The 26,900-nt window shown below is 47.8% G+C and overlaps 3 protein-coding genes and 1 pseudogene across 4 annotated transcripts; 2 read left to right on the forward strand and 2 right to left on the reverse strand.

The window, feature by feature from the left end:
* Nucleotides 1–496: 496 nt before the first annotated feature.
* LOC133888326 (glyoxylate/hydroxypyruvate reductase HPR3-like) lies at nt 497–6,418 on the reverse strand (annotated as a pseudogene).
* Nucleotides 6,419–9,158: 2,740 nt separating this feature from the next.
* LOC133888544 (glyoxylate/hydroxypyruvate reductase HPR3-like) lies at nt 9,159–10,739 on the forward strand. Its single transcript, XM_062328824.1, has 2 exons — nt 9,159–9,916; nt 10,001–10,739. Exons 1-2 carry the CDS (start codon nt 9,479–9,481, stop codon nt 10,520–10,522), a joined length of 960 nt encoding a protein of 319 aa, XP_062184808.1. The 5' UTR covers nt 9,159–9,478; the 3' UTR covers nt 10,523–10,739.
* Nucleotides 10,740–10,951: 212 nt separating this feature from the next.
* LOC133888545 (protein NONRESPONDING TO OXYLIPINS 2, mitochondrial-like) lies at nt 10,952–16,649 on the reverse strand. 2 transcript variants are annotated; one of them, XM_062328826.1, is made up of 4 exons: nt 16,402–16,649; nt 16,181–16,302; nt 11,395–11,442; nt 10,952–11,121 (listed from the first exon to the last, which is right to left on the reverse strand). In XM_062328826.1, exons 1-3 carry the CDS (start codon nt 16,539–16,541, stop codon nt 11,423–11,425), a joined length of 282 nt encoding a protein of 93 aa, XP_062184810.1. In that variant the 5' UTR covers nt 16,542–16,649; the 3' UTR covers nt 10,952–11,121; nt 11,395–11,422. The 2 variants fall into 2 exon arrangements, with proteins under 2 accessions (XP_062184810.1, XP_062184809.1); XM_062328825.1 differs by lacking the exon at nt 11,395–11,442.
* A 7,930-nt stretch (nt 16,650–24,579) lies between these two features.
* LOC133889167 (uncharacterized) lies at nt 24,580–25,676 on the forward strand. Its single transcript, XM_062329641.1, has one exon. It carries the CDS (start codon nt 24,598–24,600, stop codon nt 25,624–25,626), a length of 1,029 nt encoding a protein of 342 aa, XP_062185625.1. The 5' UTR covers nt 24,580–24,597; the 3' UTR covers nt 25,627–25,676.
* The last annotated feature ends 1,224 nt before the right edge of the window (nt 25,677–26,900 follow it).

Consider the following 26,900-nt stretch of genomic DNA (forward strand, 5'->3'; position numbering starts at 1 on the left):
ACCAACTACAGAGTCATCGTCCACGTCTCATAATGATCAGAATTCCTCTAAAAAATGCTAATGATCAGGATTATCGGTGCAGTCTCACAATTGTAAGCTGAAGCTGGATGCTAAAACAAACTAACCTGTTCGGTATCTGATCATTGCTGCTGTTACTGCTGGCTGATCAAACACTGCTACTTCAATTTCTCAGGCAACAAGGACATGCATCCTCTTTATTAGGGAAGGAAAATTTTCTACAATGTATGCGAATATATGGATTATCAGGACTGTTTATTTATGTTGAGATTTATAATGAAAGGATAGGTGAAAAAAATTATAAAATAGGTAAAAAAATCAATAGACGATCGAGATATGATGTGCATGCACGTATTACGGAGTTGCATTTCCCTCTTTACTAGTGATCATACAGGAGAGGAAGCCTATCTACTCTGCATGGTGCTCTGCGTACCTTCCATAGTCTCTTCGTGTATCGATTCGCTCAATTAGTGATACACTATGGAAGAAGCACAGGCGTCAGCAACGGCTTCCCCTCGAAGAAGGCTTCCAGGTTCCCAATCATCAGCTCGCGGAGGTCGGCCGACGACTCCTCGGTGAAGGCCATCTCATGCACGTCGTTGTCCATGGACATCAGCTCCTCCGGCACATGCGGCTCATTCTCGAACATGTCCAGACCCACGCCCGCCATCCTCCTTTCCTGCAGCACCCTGTTATCTCAAGCAAACCTTAATCAAGTGAAACATTAACCCTAAATCAAACACTAACTTAAAACGGAAGCGTGAATATGTGTACCTGAGCTCGGTGATGATATTAGAGGTTGATGGTGAGGTCGGGGAGTGTCGGTGTAGATGCAAATGTTGTCGATGATGACACCGGCAGTAGTCTTCACCTTGTTTACTGCGTTCTCTTAGGATCAGATTAGAGTTTTGTGGGAGAGAGATTAGCCTAACATGCGAATTAAGGTCACATGCCTTACGGGACTCCCCCCTGGTTTATATAAAGCGCAGCACAAGGTGGGACCACCACCATTTGTTGGTTGGGGCTCCCGATCAGAGCGCATGGAGGCCAAACGGACCTCCTTTTATCTCGGTCACGTTAGGGATAAGGCCAAGATCAATTCCAACATTCTCCCCCTTGATCGAAAGGCTAACATCATAAGCCCATTCTTAATAAAACAGCACATCAAGGCAAAAGATTACAGCGGCTCATAAAATGCCACTGAAACCCAGAACCCATAATACACTATTTCATCTCGAAATGGAAATTCGTTATTCCTAATGGGAGTGGTTGGCATAATGGTCCTCTTATCCAGAATCATAGGCTTTCCAATAACCCCATGCCGGCAACATGATCACGAAAAATATGAGGTGGTAAGCCTTTAGTGAGCGGATCCACAAGCATTGACTTAGTGCTTATATGCTTGACACTTATTATTTGATCCTGGATTCTATCTTTCACAACGTGATACTTAATGTCGATGTGTTTGGCAGCACCACTCGACTTGTTGTTACTCGTATAGAAAACTGCGGGTTGATTATCGCAATATAATGTAAGTGGTTTTGCAATACTGCCAACCACTCTTAGTCCCAGGATAAAGTTCTTTAGCCATACAGCCTGCCCGGTAGCCTCATAACATGCCACAAACTCAGCTTGCATCGTTGAATATGCCGTAAGTGTCTGTTTTGAGCTTTTCCACGAGATAGCTCCTCCAGCGAGGGTGAAGATATAACCTGACGTGGATTTCTTAGTGTCTACACACCCCGCAAAGTCTGCATCTGAATAACCAATGACTTCAAGGTTATCGGATTCTCTAAATGTGAGCATGTAGTTCTTAGTGCCTTGCAAATAGCGAAGGACTTTCTTAACGGCTTTCCAGTGGTCCAGTCCTGGATTTGATTGATATCTGCCAAGCATCCCGGTCATGAAAGCTAAGTCAGAGCGTGTACATACTTGAGCATACATGATGCTTCCGACAGCTGAAGCATAAGGAACCGTCTTCATTTGATCAATTTCATATTGGTTCCTTGGACACTGATATGTCCCAAACTTATCGCCCTTAACAATAGGAGCAGGCGTGGCAGAGCACTTATGCATATTGTATTTCTTTAGTACTCTGTCGATGTATGCCTTTTGAGACAAACCTAATGCTCCTTTGGACCGATCTCGATGAATTTCGATGCCAAGAACATAAGAGGCTTCACCGAGATCCTTCATATCGAAATTAGAGGAAAGAAATCTCTTGGTCTCAAACAGCATATCCTTATCACTGCTGGTCAATAAGATATCATCCACATAAAGAACTAAGATGGTGAATTTCCCCCCTTTAAACTTTATATAAATGCAGTTATCAACTTCATTTTCTTTAAAGCCAAAATTTCTGATAACTTTGTCAAACTTGAGATACCACTGTCTAGACGCTTGTTTTAGACCATAAATTGATTTCTTAAGGCGACATCCCAAATGTTCGTTGTCTTTCATGACAAAACCTTCTGGCTGAGCCATGTAAACATTTTCTTCCAAGTCACCATTAAGGAATGCAGTTTTTACATCCATCTGATGCAGCTCTAAATCATAATGCGCTGTGAGCGCCATAATTATTCTGAAAAAATCTTTACTTGATACAGGAGAGAAAGTTTTATTATAATCGATTCCTTCTCTTTGCGAGAAGCCTTTAGCTACGAGCCTTGCTTTGAACCTTTCGATGTTCCCATTAGAGTCATGTTTAGTTTTGTAGACCCATTTACAGCCTACTGTTTTGGCTCCGTAGGGAATTTCTACTAGGTCCCACACATCATTATCGCTCATAGATTTTAATTCATCATTCATGGCATTAAGCCACTCAGACGAATGCTTACTCATCATGACTTCTTTATATGAGTTGGGATCTTCTGTCTTCCCTATGTCATTAACATCCTCATTCATATAAACAACATAATCGTTTGAGATGGCAGGTCTCCTGTCACACTGTGATCTCCTGATCGGTTCATTATGCACTGCAGAACAAGGACTGGGTACTACAGGGGACTGCTGAGGCTCATCGTTAGGCATATCATTAGGAATTTCAGAGACCTCAACAGGGGGTGTACTGACGTTAGTTTCTACTGAAGGTGCAACCACCTAAGGCACAGGGATGTGTGACTCTTGTATCAGTGGAGTAGGAACATAAACCCGTTTTTCTTCAAGATCAACTTCCCTTGGCTCCATATCCCCGTTCTCAAGAAACACAGTGTGTCTTGTTTCTACGAACTTAGTGATCCTATCTGGATAGTAAAAATGATATCCCTTTGATCTTTCTGGATACCCGATAAAGTGACAACTAATTGTCTTAGGATCTAATTTCCCAATATGTGGATTAAAGACTTTAGCTTTAGCTGCACAGCCCCATACGCGTAAATACTTTAAAGAGGGTTTTCTTCCAGTCCATAATTCATATGGTGTTTTTGGAACTGATTTACTGGGAACCCGATTAAGAATGTGTGTGGTTATCTTAAGTGCCTCCATCCACAGTCCAACTGGTAAACTAGAATAGCTGAGTATACTTCGCACCATGTCCATAAGCGTGCGGTTGCGTCGCTCAGCCACCCCGTTTTGCTGAGGTTCACCAGGTGTAGAATATTGGGCTACTATGCCATTTTCCTGAAGGAATCTGGCAAAAGGACCAAGAATTTGCCCATATGTGGCATGCCTCCCATAATATTCTCCCCCGCGATCCAATCTCACTACTTTAATCTTCAGGTTGTGCTGATTTTCTACTTCAGTCTTAAATATCTTAAATTTATCGAGAGATTCAGATCGATCTTTAATGGGGTAGATATAGCCGTAACGGGAGAAATCATCAGTGAAGGTAATGAAAGAATCAAAACCGTCAACTGATGTCATAGGAAAAGGACCACATATATTCGTGTGAATTAATTCTAATAATCCTGTGCTCCGAGTGGCCCCTTTCTTTATTTGCTTAACGTATTTTCCTTTAATGCAATCTATGTAGTGATCAGAGTCGGAGAAGTCTAAGGGTTGGAGAATCTCTTCCTTAATGAGACGCTCCATTCTCCCCCTCGAAATGTGGCCCAAACGACAATGCCACAGTTTCGAAGAAGTCTCATTAATTATACTTCTCTTTCTCTTATGGCTTACATCATAGACATTCATCGTCACAGAGGATTTATTAAGAGGAAGCATATAAAATTTGTCTTGTCGGATGGCAAGACCAATAACATCTGAATTAAATTTAAGAATGCATTTATTGGCTCCAAAATTACAATGAAAACCATTATCATCTAACATCGAAACTAAAATGAGATTCCTCCTCATAGAAGGGACATAAACTACATTATTTAATCTAAGAGTGAAGCCACTATTAAGAACTAATGGAAGGGATCCGATAGCTTCAACTTGAGCTTCCTTCCCCTTTGCCACTCTAAGACTTCGCTCCCCCTTTCTTAATGTTTTCGCGGTAAGGAATCCCTGTAAGTAGTTGGTAACGTGCACAGTGGCACCTGAGTCAATCCACCATGAATTAAGGGGAACATCAGCATAAAGTGATTCATCAATGAATGTTATGAAATCATTACCCTTCTTTGCAAGCCACTTCAGAAAACCAACACAATCCTTTTAGTAGTGGTCTTTCTTGTGGCAGAAGTGGCATCTGTCATCTTTAGATTCTTGAGAGGCAGGAGCAGAAGGAGCAAATGCCTTGGGCGCCCTCTGTGCTGCCTTATCGTGTTTAGCGATGAAATGCAACTTCTTCTTAGACTTGAAATCCCCTTGGAATTTTCTTTTATTCTTGGGGCTACTTACTTGATTCACAAAATCTTTATTTTCAGCCCTCACCCTCTCTTCCTCTTGGACGCACATTGCGATCAAGTCGCTCATGCTCTACTTCTCTTTCTGAGTGTTATAATTTATCTTAAAAGGAGTAAACTCAGGAGGGAGAGAGGTCATAATGAAGTGGATAAGGAAACCCTCAGAGATTTCCATATCCATGCCCTTGAGTTTGGCAGCCATATCTGTCATCATCATGATGTGTTCTCTTATGCCACCGGACCCATAATTATACTTAGTGTTGAGAAGCTTCTGAATCAGTGTACTGGCATAAACCTTGGAGGTGCCTTTAAATTGCTTCTCCACAGATGCCAAGTACGTCTTAGCTTTTTCTGAGTTTGGGATTGCTCCCCTTATAGCATCTGATATTGAGTTCCTCATTATCATAAGAGACATGCGGTTGGACCGCTCCCACTTCTCAGAAAGTGAATCATAAGCTTTCTTTAATTCATCATAATTTTCCACACCAACAGCGAGAGCTGTGGGAGCGTCAACCCTGAGTGCATAGTCCAGGTCCAAAACACCAAGGACAACAATCACCTTAGCTTTCCAAGCAGGAAAATTATTGCCCGTAAGTTGCTCTATGCCGTCAATAGTGGCGGCAATAGAGGAAGCGTTAAGAGCTGGAGAGAAGAATTGGGCCAGATTAGTAAATTTATCATAAGAAAATAATTTGCACGAAAATAACCCTACGTTGGTCTAATTAAAATTATGCCCAAAAATAAAACTCCAATCCGCATCACCGTTGGGCAGAAAACGGAAAAAATAGTTTCACTTGATTAAGGTTTGCTTGAGATAACAATGGTATCAGAGCTCGGTAATGACATTAGAGGTTGATGGTGAGGTCGGGGAGTGTCGGTGTAGATGCAAATGTTGTCGATGATGACGCTGGCAGTAGCCTTCACCTTGTTTACTGCGTTCTCTTAGGATCGGATTAGAGTTTTGTGGGGGGAGATTAGCCTAACATGCGAATTAAGGTCACATGCCTTACGGGACTCCCCCCTGGTTTATATAAAGCGCAGTACAAGGTGGGACCACCACCATTTGTTGGTTGGGGCTCCCGATCAGAGCACATGGAGGCCAAACGGACCTCCTTTTATCTTGGTCACGTTAGGGATAAGGCCGAGATCAATTCCAACACGCCCAGCTAGTTCTGCTCGTTCACATTTCCTCCGCGCGCGATGTTGACGACGACACCGTCCTTCCGCAGGGCGTCCAGCACGCTCTTCCCGTCGTTCAGCGTCGGAGGCCGCGGCGAGGGCGTGCACGTCGGGGAAGTACAAGTACCGGTAGGGGACGGAGGCCTTTGGCGCCCTGGAGTGGTAGGAGATGACGCAGCGGAATGCTTCGAGCCGATGCTTCCCACACCGATAATGCCCGTGCGCTTGCAGCCGAGCTGATCAATCGGAATAAAAAAACTGATTTTTTTCTTCCAGTTTTGTATCCAAGAAAGAAGCCAAGAAGTGAATGGAACCTTGAAGCCAAGCGTGTAGTCCCCGCGCGCCGGCCAGAGCCCCTGGCGGACATACCGGTCAGCAGCTGAGACGCGCCGGAGCACCAGAGTGTCCAGCGTCGGATAAACGATCAACCGCTGCATCAGCTGTCGCTCCGAGCGATTGTGATGCAAGCTAGGGTACTGGTGGCCATCAAAACTGACAGATCCACAAGTGACAAGAACTGATCGTGCCCCGTGGGTACAACAGTGACAGAATTACTTCTTCTACAATGTGTGTTAAGATTATTGGTCGAACATTATTTAAGAAGGGGAAATGCCAAAATCCACTCTAGTGTTGTAGCCACCCTCAACACCCGAATTTTTGTTTTCCCCAATGTCCCCCTTCTTCTTCAAGTCCGGCAATCTTTTAGCATTAGGGCTTGGAGTTGTCAGAGTGGGAACTTATCAGAGGACGACATATAGAGGGAAGCCCGCGGCGACAGGGCCTGACCGGTGGAGGTGATGAATTGTGAGCGGGAATGGTCGACAACGGATATATTTCGATCAAACGGAACAAACCAACATGTACACCATCCGTCCCATCAGAGATCAACGGTCCCGTACAAAGAACAACACTTCCTCGACATCGTACCGTGGCTGCACTGTGTTGTCGACGCCATCAGCGCCGACGTCGACCACATCGACAGAGCATAGACAGAGTTGACTGTTGGCGCAAGAGATCGTCTTGCGCTAACAAGTATGGCAAGAGTTTTTTCTAAGGAGGAGACTCAAACTTGGAGATGAAGTTTGGGAGGTAGGGACAGTGAAAATGTATTGATAATAGAAAAGGTTAGTCCTTGACCTGATGACCATAGCTCTGTATTTATAAGGCTACTCCTGGCGTAGCGTACAAGTTATCGCTACTAACAAAGATCTAGGACCGACCAAATTACATAGCGCGGATCCAAGTAAAACTATTCTTTACCTTACTCAGGAGATAATATCTACCACGGCTAATACAGGGGCTGAACCAACCTTGGGGTCGGTGCAGGGCCGATTACCAAATGCGGCCCGGCGTCGCGCTGTCCCGTGTTTCAGGTTGCGTCATCCTGTCAGGATATCGTCCACTAGTCTTAGTACGGAATGCCAATCACATCCTTGCAGGGGAAGGATGATCGGTGTTCCCCTTTATCAGATCTTTCTTGAGGCCTGATAACTCATCCCGTAGCCTTCGGGAAGCCTGCCCAAGCTCCCGAGGCTGGAGCTCTGGGAGGCATGGCTCCGGGACACTGTCGGTGACATGGGAACCAGGAGTCCCCGAGTCCTGAGACCAGGACAGCAAAATACCACGTGGCGCCTTCCCTCGGGGATCATCTCCCCGAGGGCCGAGAAGAGCCATTTCCGGGAGGGGTGCTTAGGGCCATGAACAGTGGTCCCCGAGTACCCGTAGTTCCCCGAGGACCCGAGAAGAGCTAGTTCCGAGAGGGGTGCTCGGGGCTATGAACAGTGGTCCCCGAGTACCCAGAATTCCCCGAGGACCCGAGAAGAGACATATCCGGCAGAGGGCGCTCGGGGGCATGAACAGTGGTCCCCGAGTGCCCAGAGTTCCCTGAGGACCTGAGAAGCCCCTTGCCGGTGGACCCCTCAAGGGCTCAACGGTGAGGTGTCAATCGGTGAGAGGCTCTATGCTGCATTTAAGAGGGAGCGTGGCCTGTCATTTCCAACCACTCCCCCACACCTGTCGTACTGAGTACATCAGTCCCTGCCACCGCCTGGTAGGAAGGCGTGGGGACATTTAATGCGACGGGTCCCATCGCACGTCACCCTGCGGGGCCCACGAAGGAAGCGGCTTGGGGATATCGTCGCTGGGCTCGAGGCGTATCGCCTGCCCTCCTGCTGTGTCAGGTCTGTTCTGACCGGGCGGGCATGCGGGGCAGTTCGGCGGCTGCCCGGTGGGCCCCCTGCACCTGCTAAAGTTAGGCGTAATGGGCAACGAGACCGGTCAAAGGCGCATTTTCAACTCCTGTAATATCAAACTGTAGCCCCATGATGGTTGCTTTCCATTTATGGCTCATAGGAACTCGTGCCCCCGTTCTGGGCACGCCGAGCCTCCCCGATAGGATAAAAGGGGAGGGGGTGCACTCCGTAGAAGAAGGGGTCGGAGAAATCCAAGCCAAGTAGAAGCTCAGAGAGATCGGCACTTGAAGATCGAAGCTCAAGACTTGATAGATAGAGAAAAAATCTTGTAACACAGAGATCCAGAGAAAGATATTTTAAGAGTATTAATAGCACATCATACATACATGAGTAAGGTATTACGCTCCGTGCGGTCCGAACCTGTCTAAAATCCCTTAAGCATTTATTCTTACTAGTCGACGATCATCCGTCCCGTCTAGATCTCATATATTCGCATTAAATTCACGTACGAGGTAGATCCAAAATCAGCCATCCGGTCGAATCTCAGGATCCCCGCTTGCAGTGTTCATCTACCGATAGATGCTGAGGTTTCCCCAAAGCCTGAAGGTCTGAAAGCGGCTTTTGAGAACTTAGGTTCATAGACAGAGACATAGGCTAGCTGAGTTAATGGGTTGTAAGAACTGATCGTATCTTGTGGATACAACAGTGACAAAATTACTTCTTTTGCAAGGTGTGACTTACCGGAGGACGACAGACAGAGTGAAGCCCGCGGCGACAGGGCCTGACCGGTGGAGGCAATGAATTATGGGCGGGAACGGTCGACAGCGGATCTGTTCCGATCAAATAGAACAAACCAACGTATACACCGTCCGTCCCATCAGAGATCAACGATCCGTACAAAGAACAACACTTCCTCGGCGCTGTACCGTGGCTGCGCTGCGTCGTCGACGCCATCAGCGCCGGCGTCGACCACATCCACGGAGTACAGACAGCGTTGCCATTCACTGAAATAACCTTTCGAGCAGTGTACCAGTTTGCATACGACAGTGACACGATTATTAGTAGTTGAGCGATGCTTGTTTGTGTTTTTCTTTTTGACGCTGTGATTCTTGGCATTTCTTGCTCAGTCAGGATTCGATTCCTCTGCTCGTTCTGGTGGACAAATTACACGATTATTCTTCTTCTTGCTGCTATTTTTAACCCGGAATGATTGATTAGTTATCACTAAATTATTAGCCACCCAACTTTCTGATTGTGTACTTCACCCTTCCCTCTCCACCAAACCCTACCCGTCCGAGTGCAAGGATGCCGCCGCCGGCGCCCGCGGACTCCGGCGTCGACAAGCCGCTGGTGCTCCTGGCGCAGTCGCTGTTCCCGGAGTTCGCCGCCGCGCTGGAGAGCCGGTACCGCTTCGTCTTGGCCGCGGACGCCGACGCGGCCACGGCCGCCGAGGCCAAGGTCCTGCTGGTCCCGGGCCTGAAGACGGTCCCCGCCGAGCTCCTGGACAGGCTCCCCGCGCTGGAGCTCGTGGCTGCCACCTCCGTCGGCGTGGACCACGTCGACCTCGACGCCTGCCGCCGCCGCGGGCTCGCCGTCACCAACGCCGGCGTGGCGTTCTCCGTCGACTCGGCGGACTACGCCGTCGGGCTCGTCGTCGCCGTGCTCCGCAGGGTCGCCGCCGCCGAGGCGTACGTCCGGCGCGGCGGATGGGTGGCCCAGGGCAAGTACCCTCTCGCCACAAAGGTTCTTGACACTCAATTCGATTGCTACGTTTCCAAGAACACGAAGAGAATTGCTACTTAATTAACACAACAAATTAATTTGCAGGTGAGTGGCAAGCGAGTGGGGATTGTCGGTCTCGGCCGCATCGGGACGCTGGTGGCGCGGCGGCTCGCCGCCTTCGGATGCCCCATTTCCTACCACTCACGTTCGCCGAAGCCGTCGGCGCCCTACAAGTTCTTCCCCACGGTGCGCGACCTCGCGGCGGACAGCGACGTGCTGGTGCTGTCGTGCGCGCTGACGGAGGAGACGCAGCACCTGGTGAACCGGGAGGTGCTGGAGGCGCTAGGCAGGGACGGCGTGCTTGTCAACGTCGGGCGGGGCGGGCTTGTCGACGAGCCGGAGCTGGTGCGGTGCCTGCGGGAGGGCGTCATCGGCGGCGCCGGGCTGGACGTGTACGAGAACGAGCCGGACGTGCCGCCGGAGCTGTTCGGGATGGACAACGTCGTTCTGTCGGACCACAGGGCCGTGCTCACGCCGGAGTCCATTCGCGGCGTGATCGACATCGTCTCCGGGAACCTGGAGGCCTTCTTCGCCGGGAGGCCTCTACTCAGCCCCGTGACACTCTGATCTCTGAAGCAAAAGATAACAATGCGTTGCGATTGGACGCATGGTACAAATAAAATCGCCTGCACAATCACGCTAGAAGCGCCTCATTCTTTATCAATCTTTGTTGATTGGATGTGTATTTATCCAAAAACTTGTATTGTTTTTGCAATTTCATGGCATTTGGAGAGCAAGAGAGTTGGAAGTAAACTACTTAATGAAAAATGAGCCCGATGTCTAATATTTATAGCCAGGGCTCCCCAACAGATCGATTCTGAACTCTTTCCAAAGACTCAACACACTACTTTGGCTTCTAAACCTGAAACTTTTTTAAATCGACTTGTAACTCAAATTTACAATTTTCCTTGGTTTCTTTTGAAAGGGAATTTTACAATGGGAACAAACTATGGCCGTGTAAAGTGGAGATGAAGACAGTCCATGGCCATAAAATCCTAACATCAACAAATGTTTGTTCCAAAAACTGGATGATTCACATTACAAAATAATGAGCTTCAAATGCGAGATTGGTTTACAAGCATCCCGTTATTACAGCCCAGTTTCTGTAATCCCTAATGTTCATTGGTTTCTTCAGGTGCAGCTCTGTCACAAGGGCAAAGCATATCCTATATCATCAAATATAAAAGCAAGGTCAGGTCACGAATACAATCAATTGCCTTTATTTCCAGCAAGAAAGGAAAATTGATATTTTTCATTCACGTTACAAGTTGTTTGCAAGATCAAACTGAAAATTAAAGTCAAGCAAGTTACAAGGAACCATTTTTCATGCTCCATTGTGTTAACAAGAGTAGGCGCATGGTGCAGCAGCAAAAGTACATGTTCCTTGTTCTAGACATATCTGCAAATAAATGCACTTTGTTTTAACTCAGTGTCCTCACTTCTCAGCTGCTCAGCTCCTAGCCATGATCAGATGCGCTTGTTTAAACCTATAATAACCACAGTCAAAATATAGAAACCCCATCTTTTTCAATAAGAAAGAACAGAGCAATTTTTTTCTTCATTTGGCTCGGTCTAACCAACAAGCATCTCATATTAGTAAGATATAGGTAGCTAAAATCAATTTAGTATTTCTCAGTTGACTAACCACATATAAAAGTGTTTCTGGAAAGATCTGATGAAAGAAAACCGGTTCGCAAACAAGTTTACCAAAATAACATGGCACTCAATATCGGCATTCATAAGAATGTTAAATTCATTTCAAGGGTAATAGCCAAATCAAGGGGAACCCTAACGTAAAACACAAAAAAGAAGTTTGCATGCTTTCAAGAGGCGAAGAGTAAGAGCACATCAGGAAGCAGCAGCATTTAGTATGCATTATGGACGAACAAGGGCACCACTCTCCAGTTATCTCTGGAGAGAATGTTTTGGAAGTACTACACATTGCTGCCACAGTGCTGCCTAACCAGGATGACATTTGTTTGACTTTGGGAAGAGGAGCCAGTGGACTCAGATGTCTACATGTAAAATTGCTTGTCTACCAAGCCAAAATCTCAGTATCATCATATGAATATTTCACAAAAATATTGACTTACTGAACAATACCAGTGGCAGCGAGCCCTTATAGTAGCAATGGCGGAAGGACATCAACCAAAACTACTGCAATGAGGTAGTCAAACTGTAGAATGCTACTTTGTCACTTATATAAACACATATATGTCAAAAAAAGAAGGAGAAAAGGAGCAGTTGGGCTGTGCTTTTCTTTGGGCCAGATAAAAGCATGCCTTGCCCTTTTCCTTTCTAGATCGAGCCAGCCCATTGCTCCAGAGCTGGCCCGTGCCCCCTTCCTCTTACTCGCTGGGCTGCAGCAACTGAGGCCCATGCCTCTTTCTTCCCTGCCGTATGAAGCCAGACGCCCTTCACCTCTTTGCTTCGGCCACCAGGAGACCAAGGTGCCGCCCATATCCTCTCCTCTCGATTCCCCTCCCTATATCTCCAACAGATGGAGCCAAATCCGCACAAAATCGATTCCCAGCTGAATCCCCCAACAAACTATATCTCTACTCGTCGCGATCCCTTAAAAATCGCAACGGATTCGAGTCCTATGGATCCTGGGGTGCTGCCACCTATATAAGGGGCTTTCGAGACGGAGGAGAGGAGGAAGGGGGGGCGAAAGGAGAAAGAGGCGGAGTCTTGCCGCGCCGTGGCAGCATCCTTGAGCAGCGCCACCCCTTGCGGCCGGCCGCGGCCTTGCTGGCTACCCGCCGCTGCCCTGTTGCGCACCGGTGTGCCTCTACTGCCGCACGTCCCTATTGTATGCTACCAACCGGCCGCTACTCACGTTGAAGCCACTGCCCCCTGCCGCCATTGATGGAGGCACAGAGGGGTAGGGGTGGAGCCCCTGCCGTGCCGAAGTCTGGCCGTGCTGTTAAGCCGAGATCCCGCCCTCACTTTTGCTGGCCGCAGTCCTACATGCACCGCCCCTGGTGCCCAGCCGGAGCTACGCCGCCCTTGAACACCCCTGCCGCCACCGTGTCATGGGTAGGCTTGAGGCTACCATTGGTGCTCCTGCTGGCCGCCCGCCAGCCCTACTGCACCAAGACGCTGCCACAGCCCCATCAACACCATCAGCAAGGTAATACCATCACGCCATCAAGTTTAGCCTGGTCGTACCGTCGTAACCGGTGCTTCGGCCGTGCCGCGTGCTCTCTACCTTCTGTTCTCTATGATGTCCGACCATCGTGCTGTGAAGCTTGCGCTTGTGCTCGCCGTTGTGCCTCAGTCTGGCCCGGTCGCCGTGGTTTCATCTCTGTTTTCTCTCTGTGCCTGTATCCAGCCATCGTGTCGTGCGTGTGCGGCGTCGCCTTTGGCCCGAACCCGATCCCTGCAGCCAAATCGGGGGCGGTAGCCCAACGCGATATGCGACCGCCAGTTCTCTCTGATATGCACAATGGACGCTTGAGCACAGGTCGTGTGCCGTAAGAAGCTCCGAGTTCCAGCCGTGCGTCGTCGAAGTCTTGTACTCCGGCCACGCGCTAGTGAAGTCTGGGCTCTGGCCGCGAGTCACAATAGCCTTGCCGTCATGCCGCAGGTACTCGCTATTGTGCTTGATCTTGAAGCCCGGCTGCTGTCTGGTTCTTGTTCTGATGCATGCCGGCCTAAGAGTTTGAGCTTTGAGGCTGCTGGACAAATGTTTCTGGCCCTTATTGAGCTTTGCTAATAATGATAGTTGGTGCATGTGCTATTGATGATTGTTGGCTGAGCCGTGCCTTTGGTTCTTTAGCATTGGCTGAACCACATGTGGCCAAGTGAGGTCTTTCTGTTATCATCAGATGATCAAAACTTTTGGTTGTGGTTCTGTTGATTTGATGAGAGCCCCTATTGCTTGTTTGGCACTTACAGGTTAGCACTGTTGTTGCTGCTGTAATTCCTGTTGGCAAAGAATGAGTAGGCTCGGTCATCTATCTATTGTTACCTGTTGCCACGATGGCTTGATGTTATTGGTGATTGCCCCGATGCATGTGTGGTATTCGCCTTCGTGGCTCCAGTGCTTGTGTGGCTCTCTTGTCGGCTGATACGGCTCGCTTATAGCCTTTGTGGCCCAGTGTGATCACCCCACCTTTGTGGCTCTTTTGCCTGTGTGGCTGTCTGATAATGATTATCGCGAAAAATATGTGCCATTGCAACTGGAGCCTCCGTGGCCCGTAGTGATTACCCTGCCTTGTGTGGCTTTCGCCTTCGTGGCATGTTGCCTTCGGTTGGCCGATGAGGACAAGTCCGAGGCCCGAAGAGAGGTATAGTGAGTCAAGCACGGCGCCGAGCTTCTGGTCGTGGCCTCACTACCGCTTCCGGTAGAAGCTATGCGTCGTGCCGCGCCTCTAACCCACCTCTTCCTACATACACTATCCTGAGGCCCATACGAGGCCGATGATGAACCGGGATGCATAAACAGTCCAAAAAGCTCATGCTAGACTGTTATCCCGTTCCTTTACTGCTTTTATTTCTAATGTTATCACTTTGCTCTGTCTCATGCTGACTCAGAGACGACCTCGATATAACGACCGCCAGCGTAGCTTAATCGAAGGTAGCCCGAAGACGGGCGTAATTAACCGAAGTCGCTTCACGAAGCCTCAGGAACCAAGACAAAGCAATCGCCAGATCATATTACACATTTAGATTAGCGTGTGCGTTGTGGAGTAACACGTTGTGATAAAAAGAACTTGTACTTTATGAATTTGACATGAATGAATAAAGTTTACATGTTTCTGCTACAACATCCTCCTGTCTTTCGTATACTTTGTATATTGACACGACCGTATATATTATATTCAAAGTTCCGTACAATTCGATGCTAGTTTCTCTCAAATGCGTGAAACACAAACCTAATGTGCCAAAGAGAAAGTTCTCTCTTTCTAGCGACCATTAGGATGCTGCCCAAGCAACAGGCATCCCAACACCAAACAAAAATTATAATTTGATTAAAAAAAACCCAAGAAACCATCAAATGAAAAATGTAATAACAAGTTCACAACCACCATCAAGCCAATAAGAAATGAAATAACATAATCTCTGAATTTATTATTAATATGAACTGCTAGCATCTTCACATTAATTCAACTCTGAAAGCCATGTCGATCAACTTCATTAATCATGACTACTTGATCAAATATTGTGAAAAATGCAAGAAACAAAGGCTTCCAAAAAGAACTCTGGAAGTATTCAATTTTCCAAATTTTGCATGTGCCATGGGGAGCCAAATAAGTTAAAAGAAGCATTAGAAGTTCCTAGCTAGTAGCTACTATAAGATTGGGCTCAAACAAAAATAATACAATAAATTAGTTGAGGATGACACAGGTATTGAACCTGGTTAAGACAACTTCTTTCACAAATGAATATTTTACAGCATCAAAAATTTGAAACAAGTCAATATTTGTATGCAAAATATTCTCCCCACAATCACCAGAAAGATAGTTTGAGCTAAATCTAAGACGACAGATACAATGACAAACTACCATTCAGAAAGAACAATTGAAAATTAACAAAAAGGAACCGCAAGGTGTTCTAGAATCTTACACTTTCATGATCATAATTACCCAATATAGATTTAAATATTAATAAATTATAAAAGTAAAGAGACAACAATGGTTTTTTCAGCGTAATAAATGATGGTTAACAACGCTCTCATCAGGACGCTATTTAATTATTCATCTTGTTGTCAAGTTTTGAGCATTGAGCCCATAGATGCAAAATACAGTTTAAATCACTAACACGCACTTCCTTACCAACACACTCACGATTCGTCCTACAGCATCACACAAGAGTCATTCTGCTGTAACTAGGTCAATATGGCGTATAAGCACAATAAACAACGTATCTGGTAAGCAGTGTTCAATGCACGGAGCTCAGTTGTAGAATTGAGTTGGTTCCACTGAGAAATAAATTGGGCAACCATGAGCCTGTTCAAGTCGGCAAAACGAGGGGCGGTCCCCAAGGATTTAGAATCACATATTTCTGATAAATGAGTGATGTGATCTGACAAAGCTGTGGCGTTTCCTACACGGTCCGGAGCCCCAAAATCTAACAATGCACAGGCACATGGAATTCACACGCAGCATGCACCAATCAACAGCAGATCCAACAAGCTGATGGTGGTCGTATGCTACTAACTTGTCAATCGTTATCAACTCGAATAATTAATTTGAGGGGAAACCGAACGAGCGGGATTACCTTGAGAGAGCGAGCTCCAGCAGGACGAATCGACGGCGATGCAGGACCTGAGCCGCGCCGCCGCCACCGCGCTGTGCAGCGGCATGAGCGTCTCCAGCCCCGCCGATGCCGCCGCAGCGGACCTGCAAGAACCACGCCCGGACATGAGCACCGACGCCCATCCGAACCCATCCCACCCATCCGTGCACCTCTACAGATCGCCTGATGAATCAGTTGGTTACCTGCGGAGGATCCGGGCGGCCCGGGCTGGGGAAGGCGACGCCAGCGGAGGGAGCGGCGCACCGAGGACGCGGCCGGCGAGGGGCGCCGGGCGGAGCGCCGACCTCGCGACTGCGGCGGCGGAGCGGGCCAAAGATGCCATTTTTCCCCCTTGTCTCTCGCGGAGGTCGTGCGCGTCGCCACGGGAAGGGTAGAACGGCAAAAACCTCTCTTTTGCTGCGGCTTTGGGGTCGCTAAACCCCTTAGCTACTACTCTACTTTCTTTGGATCGTATTTGGGCCTGTTTGGGATCGGACTTCCCGTTTGGATGGGTTTAAAAGTAGTTTTTTCAAAAAAAAAATAGAACTATCTAAACTGCTGATTTTTATCTGATTTTTTTTAATTAATTAAAATACGTTAGGACTGAAATGGACTAAAAACTGAGAAACATACTGGAATGAGTTTTTCAGATTTTTAATATGCTGAGAAGCTAAAAATTTATTATAAAAACCAACGATCAAAATTCAACAAGCATAACCATTTTTCAACTAACCAGAAACTCCGAAGCGGTAGTATATCCAAACGGAGCCTTCATCACCTATCTTGTTACCGCACATTAGTTACAAACTAGCTAACGGTTTTATTATTATTTCCCATAAAAAAGAAAGAAAAAAAGTAGAACATGCAAAAGCTAGAGCCATAGGTCATCTCATCGTTGAATGAGTTTCAATTTTCATTCTGTCCAAGGGAATATAATATTAGCGCAGTTGCTTAATTATTAATAGTTCAGATCACCTCTCTCTCCATCAACACAATATTTCAGTACTGCTACGGCTTGGTGCCGGGGAGCGCGCGGTGGTACGGCTCGTCGAACCGCCAGAACCTCCTCCACAGCCTCGCCAACAATGCCACGACACCAGCCGCGCCGCCGCCCTCCGGAGGCGACGTCGGTGCCGGCACTGTAGGCGCGGAAGCCGCCGGTGCCTGTAGCGAGACGGAGGGATCGTCGTCTTCGGCCCGGTCTCTCTTGGATGTTACATGAGCCGCCGGGAAGAGCCCAACAGCGCCGTCGGAAGCCAGGTGTGTGCTCATGCTCATGGTCTCCACAGACGACAACGGCGGGTCCGCCGCGTCGGTCTCCTGGAGAAGTCGGGTCGCCTGCGCTTGGGGCACTGCGACGAGGACAAGGAGGAGCAGCAGTACTGGGGCGGCGCTGCTTAGCCGAGCCATTGGTGAACGCAACGCAAGCTAGCAGTAGTGAGTTACAGAGATAGAAGACGGCAAGGTGTAAGGTGTATTTATACATCCAGAGAGGTGTGTGATCTGCAACTCTTTTTAACCGAAGAAGCACATCATTCAATTCGTTCACTAAAGAAAGAGAAACTTAAGCTATTGCAAAGCTAATGCTTTTGATGCATGCTTGAATTGAAGAGGTTTAGAATAGCGGTCACTCGTAATCAATTGAAGTTACGTTTAAGTTATGTTAATCAATCTATAGGGATGCTTCTGGTGGACTCTAGAACCAAATCCTGATGCTGTTTTCCGGAACTTTGTTGGAATCCCAGCCTCACACACACAAGAACACCAACAAAGCATAGCTTGCCCAGATGCTAGAACACAAGAGATTTTTTGTGCCGCATTAAAACCTCAGCTGCGTTTTCTGTTTTTCTCACGCTTATTTAACAGCAAAGACAGAAGCTTGATCCTAATTACTTGGGCCATGAAACTCCCCACGATCCGACAATGAAACGCGCCATCCCACGCTCGCCACAGCTCAGGATCGAGCGGTGACCATACCCACGACGCGTATGACTCGCTCCCGCGTGGACTCTCACGCGCCAGAGCTACAACTGAAAACCCAAACTAAAAAAACAAGCAAGATTTATTCAACTTTCACCCCCTAACTCTTGCTTTGCTCTACTGAAGATCAACGACGCCAATCTTCTCGTGTAGCTCCAGGAACTTGACACGTCCCAATGACTTCTGAACATATGTAGTGATAACACGTGTCTATGTGCTTGCTCCGATCATGGTGAATTGGATTCTTACTTAGAGAAATTGTAGGTTGATTGTCCACTTTGAGCTCCGGCGCACTAAGTGTCTTGCCGAAGATATCTCCCAATAGCCGAGCTAACCATACACCATGACAGGCACCCATTGCTGCAACGATATATTCGGCCTTGCATGTGGATAATGTGACTACCTTCTGCTTTTGTGACTGTCAGGATATGGGATTACCTCCGTAGAAGAAGATTACCCCGTCATGCTTTTCTGATCATTCACATCACTAGCCATATCACTGTCACTATATTCCTCCAGGCTTGGCTCCACTCCATTCCGCCTTAGTACTGAATCCTATAGTGGGTTGTGCCAGCGATATAGCACAGAATATGCTTGACTATAGTGAGATGTTCATCCCTAGGAGCCTCCAGGAATCAGCTGGCATGGCCCACATTGAAAGCGATGTCTGGCCGAGTGTGGACGAGATACCGCAAACTCCCAGGGATGAACTAACCTTGTGGTAATGAGTTGCATCCACCGGTGTGTCAGTACTAACCTTGCTCAGTCTGAGATGCACCTCCATCAGAACTTGGCATGAATTTCATCCTTTCATGCCGTCCTTCTCCAGTATCTTCTTAGCATAGTCCATCTGGCTCAGTGCGATCCTGTCATTGTCCTGGCGAACCTCGATGTCGAGGTAGTAGCTGAGTAAACTGAGGTCACTCATGCGAAATAAATTCTTCATCTCACCCTTGAACTTGCTAAGCTCGGAGACACTACACTTCGACGCTCAGACGTGCCTTGCCGCCGCCGCGGGTGTACAGACCATGCTCGATGTTGCTTTGTGGAAACCAAGCGACATGAGACTGTCGTTGAGCTTGGCATTCCACGCACGTGGTGCTTGATAAAGCCCGTAGAGCACCTTCCGCAGGTGCAACACCTTGTGTTCTTGCTCGACGGCGATGAACCCTGGAGGCTGCTTGACGTACACCTCCTCCTTAAAGTCGTCGTTGAGAAACGTAGACTTGACGTCCATGTGATGGATCTCCCGGTCGTTCTGCGCCGCAACAGCGATGAGCAGCCGCACAGACTCGAGGTGCGCCACCGGCGCAAACACCTTCTCGAAGTCAATGACGTGCCACTGGACGTATCCCTTCACCACAAGCCTCGCCTTGTGTCTGAGGACAACTCAATGTTCAATCTTCTTCACCTTGTATACCCACTTCAAGCCAATCAGACGATGGCCAGCGGGTAAGTCGACGAGGTCCCATGTCTTGTTCTCCTTGATCGATTTCATCTCCTCCAGCATCGCTCGGTGCCAGCACTGGTGATGCTCGACCTCTGCAAGGGATAATGGCTCCTCAGCGCTCATTGCGTGGAGCTCGGTAGCAGTGAGCTTCCTGATCATGTAGCCCGGTGGTGTAGCAGGCCCGATGATGTTGTCGTAGGAGCGGAAGCAAATTGGACAGTCATCATGGTCGTGGTCGTCGTCGAGTTGGTTGAGATGTTCGAAGGAGGTGACTCGAACTGGACGCCCACCGTGGACACCATTGATGGTGACTGCACGCACTCTAGTGTTGCAGCTGGGTTCCGTGGAGACACAGGCTGCATGCTCACTGGCACCGCACCTACTGGCGTTGGGTGTGGGCTCAACGTCAACCCCTGTTGTGTTCCCGCTCGACCGTGTGGTGGAGTAGAGACTGAAATAGAAGCACCAGTAGCTGGAGTAGGCGTACTCGGCTCGGCGACATTGTGTCGCAGCTGTACATCCACCAGTACAGGCAATGTACTAACCTAGATGGTGAACAACTCTCCACCGTGATCCGTTGTCACGCTCTACTTGCCCCACAACCACTGTGCCACCTCATCGAAGACCACGTCCCTGGTGACATGCACACGCTTGCCGGCGAGGTTGTAGACACGATACACCTTGGTCCATCCTCATAGCCGATGAACACCATTGGCTTGCTGCGGTCCTCCAATTTCTTGAAATAGGGCTTGACGATCTTCACATGTGCAACGCACCCAAAAGTTTGCAGGAAGTGCACAGCTGGGCGTCTTCTGTGCCAGGCTTAAAATGGCGTCTTCCCATCAAGGCTCTTGGTGGGAATGCGATTGAGCATGGACACCATCATGGTCACCGCCTCACCCAGAACATGCCCGACATCCCCTTCGTCTTCATCATACAGTGCGCCATCGCCACCACCAACTGATTTTGTTGCTTGACACCGTGTTCTGTTGTGGCGAATAGGGGGTGGTGAGCTGGCGATGAACTCCCATGTCAGTGCAGTGCTCTGTGAAGTCTACCGACGTAAACTCGCCTCCATGATCAGTCCTAAGCGCCCTGAGCTTGCAACCAGTTTCCACCTCCACCGAGGTCTAGAACCGCTTGATCACCGCTGTTGCTTGATCCTTGGTGCCTAGCAGCACCACCCACATGTATCTGCTGGCATCGTCCACCAGAAGGAGGGAGTAATTCTTCCCTCCCAGCGTTCGTAATGTTGTGACCTAGGACTTGCAGGTTGTTGGTGAGGTTGTTGATTTGCATGGAGAATTTGTTGATGGACTCCATGTCCTTGAACTCATTCTCTCCAAACTCCCGCTGCAACTTTTGGGCATTGACCTCCCGCACGCGCTCTACATCGACACGCATGGTCTTGACCGCGTCTCATGCCACCTTGGCCGTGTCCTTCACCGCGGGTGTGGCCCACGTCTTTGGTGGTACGGCTCGTAGGATGGCCGACAACGCCAAGTCTCCAACCGTCGCCAGGCTCAATTGCCTCATAGAGGCCCTACGTCTGTAGGTTGACGCGCATGACGAGTGCCCACTCGGAGTAGTTTGTGCGCGTGAGCATCGGGTAAACGACCGAGCTCGCTGTCTCCTTCACGACATGCTCCATGATCACCTCGCGCCCATCGTCATCTCGGTGCCGAGGTCGACGCAGCAGAGGCGTTGGCGAGTGCGGTCAGTGTTGCCATGCATGGAGTCCTCGATAGGCCATGCGCGAGAGCCGCCATGGCTTCCTCGGCAGTGGATCGAACACTAGATCTGATACTATTTGTTGGAATCCCAGCCTCACACATAAGAACACCAGCAAAGCACAGCTTGTGCATACGCTAGAGCACAAGATATTTTTTTGTGCCGCACTAAGACCTCAACGGCGTTTTCTATTTTTCTCATGTTTATTTAATAGCAAAGACATAAGCTAGATCCTAATTACTCGAGCCATGAAACTCCCCACGATTCGGTAACGAAATGTGCCATCTCACGCTCGCCACAGCTCCGGATCCAGCGGTGACCACGTCCAAGACACGGACGACTCCCTCCCGCGTGGACTCTCACACGTCAGAGCTACAACTAAAAACCCAAACTAAAAAAACAAACAAGGTTTAATATTCAACAAACTTCACTCCCTGGCTTCCATTTTTTCAGATACACAGGACACGGAGCTTATTTACGCGGCGCTGCTCCGGCGATCCAGGACGACGTACGGCGTGAAGACGATCTTGCAACCCCTGGCGTTGCTGGTGAATAGTTCAGCCATCATCTGTTGGTCGATCGCCTTTGGCTATTCTGATATATAGCGTAAGCCGAGACTGCTTAATTGGAGATTCTGATTGCAAACATATTTCAAATAGAATCTGAGGCAAGGACTTCAATAGGCAAACGCATGAAAAACTATTCAAAATGCAGGGACATGATCAATCCTTTTTTTTTTGGCAATTCAGGAGGGGGAGAGGTTCCCCAACTACTATTATATTATATTGATCGAAAAGTGCCAAGCACAAGCATCCATAAAACATAACAAATTGAAAATTAATTGACGTACGGCACGGTACATAAGACTCATAGCGAAAAGAGATGACCCAAGTACTGATCAAGTTTGGTGTATGGAATTCCATGAATAAACCAAACAACAATCTAGGGCTCAAACACAACATAACATTAGAATCTTCTCTATTATTCAACCGCCTGCATTATTGTAGTACCTGACGGCTAGCTGAAGCTAATTTTTAAGATGAGCTGTACCATGAAGCTCTCCGATCATATATACATGGAGCTAGTGTACACGAAGGCCTCTTATCATATGCACCATTTATTTGAATGGCCACGATAGTAACTTTCTGGACTTAGACGTGAGCTGCACAAATATTGAATCTTTGAGCTATTCAAATGATAGGCTATTGCTCCGAGTGATATGATGCAGCCAAAAAGGCAACTTCTTTGTAAGGATGGAATCCAAGAATATCAATGTCCCCCCGTCGTATTCTTCAACTTCTTCAACTCTAAAAGCAGCAACATCATCGTTGTCGTCCGAGCCTCCCTCAAAACTCTCTTTTAGCAGAGCTTCGGCGTTTTCATTATTGTCATGCACATCAAAATTATCTTCTTCTACGATCAACCAATTTACCATGCATTGTTATAGAATGACGTTCCATATTTTACCAAGGGACGCGTGTCATCCTGATACTTAAGACCCACTCCATTTGTCCACATGATTCGCTGATCCATTCTTTGATATTCCTAAATATGGTTTTGCATCCTCATTGTTTGCTGGCGTTTTATTTCTTGGCAAAAAAAGTTTTTCTTTTCTTTTAGCTAAAAATTGCATCATCTTTTTTTGGGGCCGAATAAGTCAACAGGCCGTGCATCTTTATACAGAGTCAACAGGACACGATAAGAAGATGAACTACACGCACGTCTTCCGTTTTTTACTGAGCTGAGACGACCGAGCTGATCGATCTTCCAGCTAACTGGAGTAATATAAACAGGTCCCTGGTTGGTATTTTTTTTCCCAATATTTGATGGATGGATGGATCAATGGATGCACCATTGAGTCATTGACATCGATGTGAATGGTGAGATCGAATAATGTTCATGCGAGAACGACACGTGCATGCATACGAAGAGTGGATCACTAGTACGGCGCATTATCCGTTGACCAATCCACCCATCATCCATGATAGCGCGAAAAAAAATCATGCATAATGGCATATTCCAGCCAAAAAAAAAAATGAATAAGTCAACCATGGTGGAGGATGACTGTACATTACTCCTTCCATTTTCTTTTTTATCGGTTGTATTATGATACGGGAAAGTCTTTTAAGGTATATTTTAACCATAAAATTCTCTTACTATATATTATAAATTGCAATGAAACAAATATCTTGCTAAAAGATAGGTGAAATACGAATTATCGATAATCTTTTATACACTAAAAATACATATAATTTGACTAATTATTTACCAAAAATTACAAAGTTTGATTTTATCAAATTCTAATACGCCCTGTATTTTGAAATAGAGGGAGTATTCTGAACTCTAGCGGCTATCTTTAAGTACCTAGCTCACTCGCCCATAGCTTAGGGTCTATTTGGTTTGAAGGTAAGATTGGATGGGACATAGCCATTTATATTTTTTATGATAGGATGATTCAAACTGTCTTTTTATTAGATGAATGAGATAATCCAATTTTATATTTGATTAAGCGACGAGGGTGGATAGGACAAGAATAATGAACTAAATTATGTATCTTACTTTCAAATAATAACAAATTAACCCTGCACTAATTAACATGCTCTAACACTTATCAATGCTAATTTTACGGTAGTAATTACTAATTAACGATAAAACACGCCAATTATCACTAATCATACTCTAATCCATACACCACTCGTACACTAATCAACATACCAATGCTTATCAATCATAATCTCACAATAATAAATACTAAAGTATTACATCATGCTAAGTATTACTAATTATTTTATTAATGATCACGATTAGACAATGTGGCTGGCTCCATCTAGTTTTTTTTGGTTGAGCTCGTCCAACATCAGAAGAGTATATTCCATCTCGTTGGCCGTCCTATCCAACCTATTATTCAACCAAACACTATCCATACTGGGACAGTCATTTCCCATCAACCCAACTAAACCCACTCTCTCTTGTGGTCGACGTTCATGCATCGGCACCGCCTTCTCTTTCCAACTCTGTGATTAGAACCACACATGCATTGGATTTGCCTTGACTCGTGCTGTTGCATGATTTTGACTTTTGAGGTGTACGGCCAAACGCACTCGTGCCGGTTGGTTTGGTTGACCACCAGCACAGTATTTTAGCTGCAGATTTACACTTCTATTCTCGAGGTGGCTATAAAATCCGTCGCCATATAGTTCCTGCACGCAAGGCGCTGTCATTCTGCAAAGCGCGCGAGATGCCGCACGCTCATCAGCTTGCCGCGGTGTCACTACTGAAGCTTGTCCTAGCGCTCCGCATCGTCTCCTGCTCCCACGCGCCGGCGCCGCAACCACCTTCGCCGCAGTTGGGTGATGCCGTCGCCTACAGATTCCCCGCGTTCGACGACAGGACGACGGAGCACAGCCTCGTGGTGGCCACCAGCTCGTCCATCATCTCGCCGGCCGCGTTCCTCTTCGACGCGCAGTTCTTCCCGGAGTTCAACCGCTCCGAGGGGTTCGTGCTCCTCTCGCGCACGGTTCAGCTCTGGAGTGCCGACACAGGGGCACAGCCGACCCGCGAGGCGTCCTTCAACACGAGCTTCACGCTGGACGACGCCTCTCCCCTCACGTTCGTCGTCCTCCTCGACAGCTTCCCGCCGCTAGCGAGTCGTCCCGTCGGGCTTCGTGGTGCCAACAGCTCGACGTTCTCCAATGACACCACCGCGCCCAACGCCTCCGACAACCTCGCTGCCGTCGCGGTCGGTGCTGTAAGTTCGTACGGCCCAGAGTCTCCGGACGTCGGCCTCAACGTCACAGTCACGCCCAACGGCACAGAGCCCAGATCAAGAACCGTGTGGATCGAGTACAGTGCGGTGACCCACCACCTGTGGGTGTATCTCGCGGCCGCCGGCGAGCCAAGGCCTCTCAAGGCCCTCCTCGATGCTCCCCTCAACCTCGCCGGCGGCCGCACCACACAGAACGCGTTTGTCGGCTTCTTCGCAGCCACTGTCCGTGATGTGATCCACGGAGTCCGGAATTGGGAGTTCACGGTGGACAAGTTCCCGGGGAGCGACGGCGATGGGGAGAATGGCAGCATGTCAATGTCGTCCTGGCTGGTGATACTGCTCGTGCTGCTTGGGTCGGTGGCGGCCACGGCCGGCATCGTCACTGTGGTCATTTGCTACTCTCTTTCGAGACGGCGGGAGGCGCTCGAGATGGAGCAGATCATGAAACAAAGCTACCCTAACCCTACAAGAAGAGGGGTGAGACCGCGGGATCATCCTTAGCCTCTCCAATTTTAGATTTTGCAGCCATCGTTGTACGACTCGAAATTAAACTCATAGTGACATCTGTTTTTTTTTATAGCGAATTAAGATTTGCATATAAATTCTGAAGCAGAGACTCCGATATATAGGCAAGACACATGAATCGCTGCATAACATCCGGGGACATGATCAGTTGAAAATGAATCGACGTACGGTACAGTAACAATATTCGACTGAAACGTGAAGAAAAGAAATAACCCAGCTACTCGAATGTGGAAAATTAAATGGGATTCCGTGAATAATTAAACCAAAGAACAAGCCAGGGTTCAATACATGAGCACACCATTGTAATCTGCTCTATTGCTCAACTGCATGCATAGTATGTGTACTCGACAGTCGACACCTATCTTCAGGATGAGCTCCGATCACTATTGTCTCCATAAAGGTCACCAATCATACATGGAGTATAGACGTACGAATGACTCATGCATGCCATTTGTATAGTTACGATAGTAACGTTTTGGGCATGAGTTGCCTAGCTAGGCATTGAATCTTAAGCTATATTCAAATGAGAGAGAAGGGTCATGCAGTTGCAATGCATCCAAGGTCTGTCTCATTTCCACCTAGACTTGCTGAAAGATGAAACGCATGGATAGCAAGCACAAGAGACGTATGAACAGGCGAACAGCACAAGCAAGATGTTCGAGTGCATCTCAAGTGCGTCCAGATTGTTGGTGCAAGCTCAGATCAGAAGACAACTCGAACGCACACACGAGAGCAATCAGAATTGCAGTGTGTGGACAGAGGTTTTGTGCAGCGTGCAAACTTGCTGCTGTTTTCGTTTTCTTTCTCACTATTTATCAAAGAGATTACAGAGAAGTGGTGGCGCTAGTCGCCCTATTCTTTAGCCTCGATCCGCCATTGTCGCGCCATCCCACGACCAGCTCGTCGAGGCCTCTCATGATGCACCGGGTTCTTGCAAAGAGCGATGGCCGACTAGTTATCCACCAACAGCCTGAACTTCAGCTGTTCGCGCCCGATGAGCTCGCCTACGAGGCGACTCAACCAAACGCCCTGACATGCCGCGGTCGCCGCCGCGACGTATTCCGCCTCGCAGGAGGACAGAGCAACGATCTTCTGCTTCTGCGAGGTCTATGTGATGATGCTGCTCTCGATGAAGAATGCTATGCCTAAAGTGCTTTCCGGTCATCAACATCGCCGGCGAGATCACTATCACTATAATTGACAAGTGCAACATCTCCTTCTCCCATCTTGTAGCAGCATCCGTACTTCAG

Source organism: Phragmites australis, chromosome 13, assembly GCF_958298935.1.
Source record: "Phragmites australis chromosome 13, lpPhrAust1.1, whole genome shotgun sequence".
Classification (NCBI taxonomy): Eukaryota; Viridiplantae; Streptophyta; class Magnoliopsida; order Poales; family Poaceae; genus Phragmites; species Phragmites australis.

What these genes read in the sequence shown, in the direction of transcription:
- LOC133888545 (XM_062328825.1), bottom strand. Translation starts at nt 16,541, where the DNA reads ATGGCATCTTTGGCCCGCTCCGCCGCCGCAGTCGCGAGGTCGGCGCTC. An exon ending in GCCGCCCGGATCCTCCGCAG is followed by an intron (nt 16,303 to 16,401) that starts GTAACCAACTGA and finishes TGGTTCTTGCAG; the next exon opens with GTCCGCTGCGGCGGCATCGG. An exon ending in CTGGAGCTCGCTCTCTCAAG is followed by an intron (nt 11,122 to 16,180) that starts GTAATCCCGCTC and finishes TTGATGATATAG; the next exon opens with GATATGCTTTGCCCTTGTGA.
- LOC133888544 (XM_062328824.1), top strand. Translation starts at nt 9,479, where the DNA reads ATGCCGCCGCCGGCGCCCGCGGACTCCGGCGTCGACAAGCCGCTGGTG. An exon ending in AGTACCCTCTCGCCACAAAG is followed by an intron (nt 9,917 to 10,000) that starts GTTCTTGACACT and finishes ATTAATTTGCAG; the next exon opens with GTGAGTGGCAAGCGAGTGGG.
- LOC133889167 (XM_062329641.1), top strand. Translation starts at nt 24,598, where the DNA reads ATGCCGCACGCTCATCAGCTTGCCGCGGTGTCACTACTGAAGCTTGTC.